The sequence below is a fragment of the Podarcis erhardii genome, assembly GCF_964252035.2.
Source record: "Podarcis erhardii genome assembly, chromosome: 14".
NCBI classification, from domain to species: domain Eukaryota; kingdom Metazoa; phylum Chordata; class Lepidosauria; order Squamata; family Lacertidae; genus Podarcis; species Podarcis erhardii.
Window position 1 is genome coordinate 1,259,012 of NC_138503.1, and position 13,133 is coordinate 1,272,144.

Below are 13,133 nucleotides of genomic sequence, written 5' to 3' on the forward strand. Positions count from 1 at the left end.
TGGGCAGTGTGTTAGTACAATCTCAGTACAAACCCAATTTCTGTACATAGGTACAGTGTTGATCCTTCGAAACATCCTTGGACAATAAATCAGCAGGAATTTCATTACCTGGCATGTAGGACACCGTTACGAGTCCTTTCTGAACACATTCTCTAGCATGTTGCAGCTTCAATTGCAAGTGCTTCATGCTTTGCTTACAACCTTCAGAAGTCAGCAAAGCCAAACATGCTTTGTTGTCCTGATAAACCTGGATTGGACACTTTATAGGAATTCTCATGACGTTAAACAATTGTAACAACCATTCACAATCAACAAGTGAATAAGACAGTGCATTCAGTTCAGATTCACAAGAACTTAAGCTTACTGTTGTTTGCTTCTTGCACGACCAATCAAATAGACCCTGGTTGTACATATAGCAAACTCCAGACATGCTTTTCCTGTCTGTAGTGTCACTTCCAAAACTCGCATCAGCAAATATCTCAAGACCATCAGACTTCTGATTGTTAAATCTCTGTCTGTAATGCATAGTGCCTTTCAAATAGCGTGCTATGTGTTTCAGAGCTTTCCAATCCTTAACAGTAGGATTGTTGACTTGTCTGCTTAGCAAATTCGTGCTAACTACAATGTCAGGTCTTGAACATCTGGCAATGAAGTTTAGTTCGCGTAGCACACTTCTGTACAGTGTAGTGTCAGAAAATGCTTCTTCAGTATCATCTACCTGATAACCTGTTGTCATTGGTGTGTCTACAGGGTTAGCATCCATCAGGCTTAGTTTGGTTAACACATCAGCAATTTTCTGTGACTGGTGTACTAAAATATTACCACCTTGGTCTCTCTCTATTTCCAGATATAGGTAGTTGGTTACCTCACCAAGTTCTTTCATGTCAAAGTGTTCCTTCAGTTGAGCTAGGGCGCTATTGTACATCTTGACATCCTTCCAAAAGAAAAGTATATCATCAACATAAAACAAGCAATACAGCTTCTTATGTCCTTCCTCTTTGACAAATACACATGGATCAGCTTTACCTTGCTGAAAACCTAGAGAAAACAACACTTCAGTGAGTTTAGAGTGCCAGCATCGTGCACTTTGTTTGAGACCATATAGGGACTTCTTTAGAGAACAAGCAAATCCCTGTTTTACCTGTACACCATCAGGTGGAAGCATATAAAGTGATTCACCTAAGGTTCCGTACAAAAATGCTGTATTCACATCATGATGAGAAACGTGTAGATTCTCTTCTGCAGCAAGTTTGAGCATCAGCCTAATGCTCTCATATCTCATGGTGGGTGAGTAGGTCTCATGATCGTCTGCACCTGGTACCTGTGCAAAACCTCTGGCTACCAATCTGGCTTTGTGTCTGACTACCTTGCCATTTTGGTTTGTCTTTGCTTTGAAGACCCATTTGCTGTCAAGCAGTTTCATCCCTGGAACTGTTGGAACTAGCTCCCATGTTTCGTTCCTCTCTAAGGAATCAAGCTCAGCCTTCATGGCAGTTAGGCATGGCTCAGCATCCTTCGAGTCCAAAGCCTAGATCTCTTGGAAGCTTGAAGGTTCAAATACCTTCTTGGAGCTATTAACAGCAGTTACAGCTTTAGCTGCTTTAGCAAATTCATCAGCAAATCTCTTTGGAGGTCTTCCTTTTGTGGCTCTTTCAGACCTGCGAATTAGACATAAGTCTTCAGCGCTCTCCTCTTCTTTCTTAGGAGAAAAGTGGCCTATAGTGAACAGTGGTTCCTCCAATTCTCGATCAGAGCCTTCAGAGGGTCGCAGAGAGGCCTTAGCACTCTTAAAATCCTCTGAATCATCTGATTCAGTTTCAGATTCAGAATCAGAACCTTCATCAGTGGGTGTGGGGTTTTGCTGCTGCTTATCCTCAGACTCTTCACTGTCATCAGGATAACATTGGAAAAATCCCACATTCTCCCCCCCTCCCACTTGGCATTGTACTCAACACTTCTAGTGAGCCTAACTGTATTAGTGTCTGTCATCATTACTCTGTAAGAACCTTTCTGATATCCTAGAAAGATACCATGCAAACCACGTTTGCCTAACTTGGAGTTTTGAGGTGTGTGAACCCACATGTCAGAACCAAAAATTTTCATGTGCTTGATGAATGGTTTCTTGCCAAGCATCTTTTCATAGGGGGTACAACCAATCGGTGATGATAATCTGTGATTATAAGAATAAACAAAACAGCCGAGCGCTTCTGCCCAATAACTCTCTGGAAGTTTGGCATCATGCAGCAAGGTTTTCAAGCCTTGAAGCAATGTTTGATTTGCCCTTTCACAAAGTCCATTCATCCAAGAAGACCATGGACTTGAAAGATCATGTTGAATTCCTTTCTCAGTCAGAAAAGCTTCAAACTGCTGAGAAGTGAATTCTCCCCCTCAATCTGTAAATAAACACTTCACCTGTTTATCATGCACATTTTTCAACCAAGCACAGAATTCCTTGAACCTAGGAAACGCTTCTGATTTCTGCATGAGATTAAACACATGAATATACCTAGAAAATGAATCAATGAGGACCATAAAGCTCCTGGCTCCACCCAAAGAGAGTGCTAGTGGACCAATGAGATCAGCATGCACTACCTGGTATGGTTCTGTAGCTTGTCTACTAGACACCTTATCTTTTGCAGCCATTTTGACCTTGTTTGCTGCGCATGCCTTACACTTCATGTGGTACCTGCAGGATTTAATAGTCATACCTTCAACTAAGGCAGGCATTTTGGAAACTGCCTCGAAGTTTAAATGACCAAGTTTCCCGTGATAATCATGAATACATCCTGCATGCAAACCCTTGTTAGTATCTGCAATACAACAAGTTTCATCCTGTACAACATCAACAGAATCATCATAATGCAATACACACAAATGATCAATACAATCAGCATGCAATACAAAGTCATCTTTCTTGGTGATGGTGCACTTCCCCTTCTTGAAGGAAACGTCTATGTCCTGTTCAGTTAGCTGCGAGATGCTCAATAGGTTGTGTGCAGCATCCGGAACAAAAAGAACGTTGCGTATTGATTCACCCAAGCTGTGAAGAACAACCGTTCCATAGCCTTGACTGGAGATTGTGTGGTCATCCGCTTGGTGAATCGCACCTTCCTGCGGAGTAAAGGACACGAACAGGTGTTTGTCTTTGCAGACGTGCCGGGTCGCTCCCAAGTCAACGATGAAGAAAGATCTAGACGTCTTCTGGACCTTTGGAGTGAAGCGTGAGACCATAGCCTTGTGTTGCGTTGTCCTGGCATAAATGGCCAATGGCCCTTTGTCTTTGCCTTTTCCACGTGTTGAGCTTTCGCTGCGCTGCTCTGTTGTCTTGGCCTTGGGATGTTTGTACTCCCTCTTCACGTGGCCAAGTCGTTCACACCAGTAGCATTTCACTGCCTTCAAAGCTTTGGCACCATCTAGTGGTTGCACTGCATTCTGGGATGACGTCTGTGAGGACTCCCCCTTGATGATACAGCTACCACTATGCCAATCTGCTTCATTCAACACCACAGCAGTAATATGCGCTACCGTTAGCTGAGCAGTAGGCAAAACAGCAAGCTGGCTGGCAATCACTTCCCAGCTTAAACCCAAAGAATGTAGAACCATGAAGGAATACACAGCCTTGATGATTCCACGCTGTTGCAACTCATGCCTGAGATTCTGTATTTCCATGAGGTGAGCACGTACATCTGCTCCATCAACAAGTGCCATATCATGCAACCTGGCATAAAAGTACAAAGAAGCTCCCGCCTCTGTTCTTAAATGTGACTGTTGGAGACTGTCCCACATCTCTCTGGCTGAGGCCTTGTCACGCAAAAGACATAGCTCTTCAGGGGACACAATCAGCGTCAGAGTTCCCCTTGCTTTGGAATCCTTGGCCTCCCATGCTTCGGTAACTGGAGCTGGGGGGGGCGGGGCATCTGTTATCACATTAAATAGACCCTCTTTTCTTAGCAGAACTTTTGATACTGCACCCAGTCCTGATAATTCCTCTTTGTGAGCTTCAGAATTGCCATCGCATTTTGAAGGGCCTCCATTATTCTGGCATTAGCCTTCTGTGTCATTTTGAAGCAGGCTTTGTCTGTTTACAAGCAGCTGCATTCCAAAAGCACCCTTCTTGAGGCCTTTGCATGCCCCTGAGCTTCTGCCACAATTGGTCAGTGCTTTGGCTAGAAGTTCAAAGGGACTGGCAGGCTTCCCGGGGCAAGAGCACATACCTCTCACCAATCTTATTGACATGCAGAGAAGATAAGCTGCATTCCGTTCTTCTGGGCCCATAACCAAAAATGTTGGAACCTGCGATTGGCCGAGCTCCTCCGGAATCGCCTCCGATGTGATTAATAACCTGAGCCTTTGATAAGGCTCCAGGCACATTCCACATTACTCAGAGAATCAAAGCAGCATGCGGAAGTGATGAGATTTATGGCTACATTGCAAAGAGTTTTATTTTCCTAACTACGCAGATAGAAAACATATCCTCTCTCTGTGAAAGCAGAGAGCAACTGGAAAAAGGAACAGGAAACTAGTAATGTCACATCCGTCTCCCATGAGACTTCCAACAGCCTGGAATGCCTCTGGAATGTAAACAGAGTCTTGTGACTCAAAGCACTGCACAGTGGCAAACAGAAACTAACAGCCAGATCCAGCAGATGCTCTGCTCATGTTCTTAGAGTCTTGTCTTTTTGGCAACTACTGAATAAGTTCTTCTTCTAAATAGAGAGCTTTATCCCTGCTGATTTTATTTAATTCTTATTTTTTATTCTTATTCATTTTATTTCTATACCACTTTATATTTTTAACATTAATACCTCAAAGTAGTTTGCAATCAACATTAAAACATCAAATTTTTAGAATTAAACATTACAGAAGAAGTTCAAACATGAAATACAAACTCAAAGCAACATAATTAACAAAAAAGTAAAATATTGTAAAATCATAGAATCATAGAATTATAGAGATTGAAGAGACCCCCAAGGGTCCTCTCAGCCAGAAAGCATCCCTGGCAGATGGCCACCCAACCTCTGTTTAAAAACCTCCAAGGAAGGAGAGTCCGCAACCTCCCAAAGGAGACCATTCCATTGCTGAACAGCAATTACTGTCAGAAAGTTCTTCCTGATGTTTAGTCAAAATCTCCTGTCTTGTTTGACTCCGAGCTGGAAAAAGCTTGCTCCATTATCTTTTTTATCTTAAAGATTTCAAAACAAGACATTTTATGCAGCAAACTTTTTTTTATTCTCTTAAAGTTTTCAAAATAAGACATAGGAGGTCAAATGTAGAGTTCACATTTAAAACAGCATAGTTAGCAAGAGAATAAAGCATTTTCTTTAAAACAGAACATAATTGTGCTGTTGTTGTTTTAAGTTGTTTCTCTATATGTAATTTTTCTAATTGCTCTTACAGATTCCATTGTTTTAAATGTTTTCTATATGCCAGTTGTTTTTGGATGCCACACAGGAAGCGATTCATAAATGAAATTATCACCACCACCCTCTCAAATCAATCAATACTTTTCTTACCACCTTCCCAATGAAAACACCATGTTTCCTTTCTCTTTTTGTCTCATTTGCAGGATTGCACTTTCTTCACACGAAAGGAAATCCTTCGGTAAGCAGATCACACTTCCTTCTGCTCTGCTAATTTGTGCTGGGGCTGGTGGTGGTGCTCACATCATTCCCAGTGGAAGGAATTCAGGAAGTTCAGATTCCTTTTTAGAAGAAAGGGTTTGTGTACTGAGATGTAATGCTTGGTGATATAGAAACCACCCAAGTGAAGCAAGATAAAAGAAAGGACTTCTTCATGCAGTCCAGTTAAACTATGGAACTCTCTGCCACAGGAGGCAGCGATGGCCACCAACCTGGATGGCTTTAAAGAGGATTGCACCAATTCATGACGGAGGAGAGGGCTATGGATGTCTGCTAGCCAGGATGGCCATGCTCTGCCTCTGCAGCGATGCCTTTGAATACTAGTTGCGAGAAACTGCAGGGAGAGGGCTTTTGTGCTTGCCAGTTTCCCACAGACATCTGCCACTGTGAGAACGGGATGCTGGGTTAGATGGGTCCTAGGCCTGATCTAGCAGGCTGTTTGCATGTTCTTGCCTTCTTATCGGTTTGGTTTAAGAGGGAGAAGATGATCCCAGTGAGGGCAAGCTGCTGCCTGGCACCATCTGGCGGCCACCGCCTTGGTCTGCCTGATCTGGACCATCCTTGTCTCTGCTGAGGACTCATCTGCACAGGCCTTTGCTGGGGGCCCTCTAGGCACAAGTCCATCCAGGCTTCCCAGGCCCAGCTCCGAGCACTTTGTTTTGTCCTAGTGCTTTCCCTTGGAAAACCTGTGTTTTGCCGCTGAATCGGAGCAAGCAGCAATTCTCAGAACCTGATAGCTGGTTGCTCCAATTCAGCAGTAAAATGTGGGTTTTTCCTGGGGAAAGTGCTGGGACAAAGAAACACCCTGCTTGGAGACGGACCTGGAAAGCCTGGGCGTGTGCATAGAAACACGGAGCAAAGCTAAGAGTGGATGAGGCCCAGCTAGCTGTGCCCTTTCCAGGGCTCCGGCAGAGGTCTTTCCTTTCACCTCCTGCCTTATCTATTATGGAGATTCCAGGGATCTATGAAGCAGGGACCATACAAACCACACTTTCTACAATGGAGTGATTGTCCTGCTTCCAGGCACTGTCTGACTTTCCTACCATTTAGCCCAGTGTTGTCTACTCTGGCTGTCAGCTGCTGTCCAAGAACTCAGGCCAGGGTTGCTCCTGCCCTCCTAGCTGAGAGCCTCCTGAGATGCCGATCAATGAACACGCTCAGATGATGATGACCCAGACAAGAGTCTCTGCTCCCTTTTACAGATGTTTCCCATACCAGAAGAAATGTCATGTCTTCATGCTTTCAGGCTGGTCTCATCACAAATGTTTTCAGCAGACACTGAAAAAAGTACAGTGAAGGCAATTGCCTTATGTCAATGGGCAGGGAGTTCCACAGAGTAGGTAATGCCACACCCAGAGATCAATTTCTCGCAGGTGCAGAAGGGTTTTATGTGGCACTTACAGCAGTGCCAGCTAGTGTAGACCCTCCCTAGAATTATATGTATTCATTTCAGCAAAAACAGGTGTCACTTCTGTGTTCAGTGTACCTAAAAGGTAAAATAAAAATGAATGATAATTCTCTGTCCAGCCGAGGCTGCAGGACTTTCAGTTCCCACAAAGAACATAATAGTCTGAGGAGAAGAGAATGTGTCAGGCAGGCACTGGAGGGTGGAATAAGGGAACTGTGCTAATGGGTACAGTCTCTGTTGGTTTATTGATGCCCTGCCTGGCTCACCCTTCCTCACAAATATTTCCCCTTAGGAACAGCCAACATTTTCTGTCTGCTAGGTATGCTGTATTTTTGCATGGCTCAGCCAACCCCCCCCCCCCATCCTTCCCAAACTGGTGTTCTGCTGAAACCGGACCTCTTGTTTCTCCAAAGTTTTCTTTGCCTCCAAAAGATGCTTCCATTCCCCTGCCAAGTCTCTTTGAAAGAGTGCTAGAATTTCATTCTTTGTTTGGCAGGTGTGAGATTAACCTAATTCATCATTTTAAAGAGGCTGTGTGTGCTGCATGTATGCTTTTATTTCTCTGACCTGCTTTTGAATGCCAGTTGCTGGAAACCATGGGGGAGGGGGGAAGTATTCTCACCCTGGGATGGGATCCCGCTTGCGAGTTTCCTACAGGCATCTGGGTAGTCACTTTGAGAACAGGAGGCTGGAGTAGATGGGCTAGTGGCCTGATCCAGCAGAGCTCTTAATGCTCTTCTGAACCTCTGGCTTTTGTGTGGCTGGCATGCAGCCTCCTGTGCAAAGGTGAGAGTTGCACCCATTGCTCTGTCTGCTTTAGCCTCTGGCCCCTAAAAACTTTCCCATGTGGAAATGTGGCCCTTGGACTGAAGGAGGTTCTGAACCCTGAACAACCTCTCTCTTTCATGGCTGCTCATCATCTACTGGTATTCAAAATCTTGAGATTAACTGCAGCCGTGATGAGTAGCCAGGGGTGGATTTTCATTCCAAGATGACAGCTCCCCACCTTGCCCTTTCCCAAAGGATCCATGGCCCAGTTCCACCTTCTCCTTCCTGTAAAAATGTTCAAGAGAGTGGAATAATTAAATCTGGGAGCCTCTCCCAGCTAATGGATTTTTGCCTGTCTCCTTCTTCTTTCAATGATAATTTGAAGAAAACCTTTAATGAGGGAATATGATTGATGCTTGTCCACAGCAAAAAGAAAGAAAGAAAGAAAGAAAGAAAGGTGCTCCAAGATCCCATTAGTAACTGGCAATAGATGGAGATAAAAAACAGGCTTTTCAGGGTAGCTCAGCAGGCATCTCAGTTGGAGTATGGATCTCTGAAAGTGTATGTGGCACAACATCCATGGGAGCACATAGCACCTTGGGACTTGGCCTCTGAGAGATGCAACACCCTCCCGCCTATGGATTCACGGAGGGGGCCGTGTTGCTTTCCATTGAGCCAGCTAATTGGTTCTGGGTCTGTCTGTCACCACATGAAATTACTCCTAAGGAGAATTGCTTCAGCTTTGGATTTTTTGGAAGGCCACAGGCAGAGGCGTAGGAAGGTCAGGTGGTACCTGGTGCAGAAAATTTCTTGTCACCCCCCTACCCATTGATTTTTTAAATTTTTTTTGCCTTCAAAAATGGTTTTACGTTATTTCATATTTTCTTACAAAGGAATATGGATTCTGGGCCTCTGATAACAAGTAGCCGACTGTGGACAGATACTTAAATCTACAGGATGGATTGTGTTTAGGCTTTACACAGAGAGGAACCCCACACGGGTTTCCCCGCATGTAACGTAACAGGCAGGGAGCCAGCGCAGATAGAGAGAAAGACCTTGGGGGAGGGGAGGACAAAAGAGTGCCAAAGTCAGCCCATTTGATCCTCTTTGGGGTGGGGGCGCTAGGGCTCTGGGACCACCCTCCCCAAAAGATTTACTTGTCTTCAATGTATTGTTACCACTGTTATTCTATAGTACAGATCCCTCTTAAATACTTCCTCTAAAATTAAAACAGCAGAAGTAATCAGTAGCATAGATATCAAAGGAAAGGCAAGAGAATAGTCCCTAATACAGTAGATAGAAGGGAGACACAGATACACAAGCACACAAAAGTAAATAAAATCCAGCCTTGGGAAGAGGGGTGGGAATGTACAGTTTGCTGTACTTAGCCTTGAGATGGGAGACCAAAAGGGCTTAAAAAATAAAAAATAAAAGTCTTGTGTCTAGGAATATTTTTCTGCAAAAGCATCAGACTGGTTGTCAAAAGTGTGAACTTCATTAATAGACCCTAATTGGTCAATTAGCCACAGAATAGCTTTGCTGCTTTTTCTCATCATCTTTTAATTACACAACTGCTTTTGGGGGGGGGGGTTAGGGTTAGGGTTAGGGGGTCCTAGCTTCACGCAGGGGAGGCTGGGGGCAAAGGGGAGGCCGGCCTGCCGAGCGCCCAGGGCAGCGCTGAGCTGCTCCTCCCGGCGCCACACGCGGGCAAAACGGGGCGGCAGCACTGCCATTGTCCCGCACGCTCCACTTTTGGGGGCAGCAAAGGTTTTTCGGAGGGGGGGTTGGGCCGGAAGGGGGTCGCAGGACAGGCAGCAGCCTTGGCGAAGAAAAGGAGGCCGCGGAGACTAGGCCTTGCCTTGCCTTCGCCCCGCCCCCAACCCAGCTGGCCAATCGGCTGTGTGCAGGGGGCGGGGCGTCTCATTTTCTTCCCCTAGGCCGACTTTCCAGGACCCGGGCAGTAGGGCAATTCATAAAAAAAAAAATTATAAGAAAATGCCTGCTCCAAAGGTCTTATCTTACTACACTAGGGATTATATAGCTGTATCTGAAATTTCTTGCATATCAGTTAATATCTTGACCCTGCTCCACTGAATGGAAATTTCAGCCTTCATGACATAGGGAAACGACCAAGTAAACAGCTATTTTCGTGGAGGAGGGTCAAGATATTAACTGATATGCATGGAATTTCACATATAGCTATATAATCCCTAGTGTACTAAGATAAGACCTTTGGAGCAGGTACTTTAATTTTTTTTTTTTTCCTGAACCACCCTAGTAGGGCAGTGATTGTTCCTTGATCATTTGTCACCCTCCCTATGATGGCACCCAGGGCGCCCCCCGCCCCCTTCCTACGCCCCTGGACACAGGTAAATTTTATGACATCAGCTATTGTCTGGCCATAGCCTTTTTCCCATTTCTGTGTTATTTATGGTTTTTGGTGTCCCAGGGATATCTTGAGAAGAGCCTAGTATTTCTCTACACTGACTGGCAGCAGCTCTCCAAGGATTCTGGTAGGAGTCCCTCTGCACCCTGCATGGAGGGGTGGAGGGTTGAACCCGGGACCTTCTGCTTGCAAGGCAGATGCTCTACCACTGAGCCCTGGGGAAGGCTGGTCTGATCCAGCTGGCATCCAGTCTCTGGCAAACCTTCCTTCCCAGCCCTGAGACCCAGTTCTTTAACTGGAGATGCCAGACATTCAGCTTGAGACCCTTCTGTATGCAAAGTGGGCAGAGTTAACTTGAGTTGCTGTGGTGTCCAAAGCTTCAGCCCATAATTTTTAATTTTTTTAAAAAAAGAAAACCCACAAGCCATCATTTCTCTCCATCACATGTCTCTCTCCCCCCCCCAATAATGCCTACTCATTTCCCAGCCCATGTGTTTTTTTTAAAAAAATTCTCCCTTTAGGCTTCAGGACAAGAAACCCAATTCAGCAAATCCAGGTGCCCAGGAATGCGCTTTTGCTCTCCTGCAGAAGCATCACAAATGAAAATGGAATGTTCATTCGGCTGGCAAATTGCTGACTGAACATGGCCCACCCATCCATTGGCTGAATGTGATATTTATCCTGGATAGCTGACCAGTTTCTGTGTCTCCACCTCAGCTGGCCCCTTCTCCCCTCACATTCAAAGCTGCTCGTCTGGACAGAGCAGGGATTGGATAGGTCTGAGTGGAATCCCTCAGCTCCGAGTTCCTGGCATCCCTTTGCTTCGGCTCCAGTTGAATCCCAGAATGACTTTGGGATTTCAGAAAGTCAAAAGGATTCTGCTCATGTGTCCTAAATTTGTGGGGTGGGAAGAGAAAAATCTTACAAACTAATATGCAGAGAAAATTGAAATCCATCACTTCTGAGTTTGAAAAAAATGTGTAAATAAAATTTCTTATCAGCACCATTATCCCACTTTTAGAAGGTAGTAAATTCTTCTGAAGCAGCTTACAAGTAAAATTTTAAAAAAATCAGTAATAACTTTACAATATCAGGATACTTCCCACAGTGGTGGTGTTCTTGCTTTTTTAATTTTTATTTTTTTATTTATATTGTTACATCATTACAATTTTAATATAACCATGCAATCTTTTTAAAAAATGAACATTGACTTCCCTTCCTCCTTTCCGTGGGTTCTTTCTAATATCTTTTACTACTGCATATGATTATTACTCCATATTGTCTCGTTTCTCGTTTCATTTCTGCATATTTTGTACTGCTGAATTTATTCTAAACCTGCTAACGTTTTTACCTGTTTACAGTAGTTCTTCATATATTCTACAAACATTTTTCTAATCCTCTTTAAATACTCTTTTAGCTTGCTCTCTTATTCTGCTGGTTAGACTCACCAACTCATCGTTTTCAGCTGCCATTCCTCTCTCTTGGGACTGCTCCCTCCCTCTACTTTTGGGCATATACAATTCGAGTTGCAGTTGTTGCATAGTGAAATAAATTCTTATACAGTAGTTCTTAGGCACATCTGACTCAATTATTCCTAAGAAAAACGCCTCTGGTCTTTTTGGGAATGAACTTTTAAACATTTTTTATCACATTATAAATAATCTCACCAGATTCTTTAGCTGCTGTGCATGACCACCACATATGATAAATGTCCCCTCTGTTTCTTGGCACAGTGTGGCTGTTCAGCAGTATTGGGTGGGAGAAAGAGGGCCTCAGGCACATTTTAGGAATGTAAGACTATATGTTCTCATTGAAAATGAGAAAATCCCATCACCAGTGAGGAAAACAGTTGCAGAAAAGGCATTGAGCACCGCAAAATGTATGCTGGAGCAGTTTTCTACTAAATCTCATAAACACTGGTTCACGTCTCAGGGTTTGGTGTTTCCTTTTTGGGTGGGGGTGCATGAGGGGGAAGGAAAGGATTGTTACGGCTAAAATCTGGGTGCGGGGCTACACTGCCACCCAGCTCGTCGGACTAAGTGTCCGCGGGTCCCTGCGGAAGAAAATGAGCTCAGCCGGACAGGAGCAAAATGCGGAGATCCAAGGTTTATTGTGCAACAGGTTCAAGACGAGATTGAACAGCGAGAAAGGGGTGACATGAGTTTTTGAAACTCCCTCCATGTCCCAGAATACAGTGCAAAACATGTCATGAATACATTAAAGAGAGGTTTGGTTACACGGATTACATCATGAATATATTAAAGGGAGGTTGGGTTACACAGATTAACATATGGAGGAGGGAGGGGGGAATATGCAGAGTCGGAGATATGCACAGATAAACAATTCCTGAGAAGACAATGGTCCCAAATATGCATAGTCTGCCACCTGACATTGCCTGGAGGAAAGGCTGATCAGAGCGATTTGACAGGATAAGTTTATATTAATTTTATAGATTTTAGTCCCTTTTGACATTGACAACTGGGAATATATATATTGTAGCGGGATATATTGTAGCGAAGAAGAAGGTAAAGAAGACATGCCCCCCCTTCCGTATCAGTCCCCCATTCGGAGATAGATTTGCATTCTGTAAGAACTTGCAAATCTTTTCTCCGCACCCTAAATCTCGGTGAAGGTAGGGGTGCCCTGTGAGTGGGAATAGGCCCTAATGAAAAAGGAGGTGGGTTGAGCAGGGCGGCAAAGGAGGGAGCAACACGGACCAATACAATGTACGTGTATGTTATATAGATATGCACTAAATAATAACTTTGTATCTACCGTACCAGATGTGTGGGTTTGTGCAAACCTAAAGGGGACTTGCAAGCCATGCCTCTTAAGGTCATTTGCAAGTATAGTAGTGCAGATAGCTGGATATAGGATATCACATAAAAGAATACCTGTTGTATTTTGTTCAGTAGTGGTCTATGCTTTACAT

At 44.2% G+C, this 13,133-nt stretch overlaps 1 protein-coding gene across 4 annotated transcripts in view; it reads left to right on the forward strand.

Annotated features, from left to right (window-relative positions):
- Positions 1–13,133, forward strand: part of CIB2 (calcium and integrin binding family member 2) — a 59,450-nt gene that overhangs the window by 13,807 nt on the left and 32,510 nt on the right. For 2 of the 4 annotated variants that reach the window (XM_081839359.1, XM_081839358.1), the window contains exon 2: positions 5,567–5,601. The exons of 1 other annotated variant lie outside the window; for it this stretch is intronic. In XM_081839359.1, coding sequence (XP_081695485.1) covers positions 5,567–5,601 — 35 coding nt within the window. Of the gene's footprint in view, positions 1–5,566; positions 5,602–10,074; positions 10,185–13,133 lie in introns of those variants that run through there. One more of the 4 variants, XM_081839361.1, reaches the window with a different exon arrangement.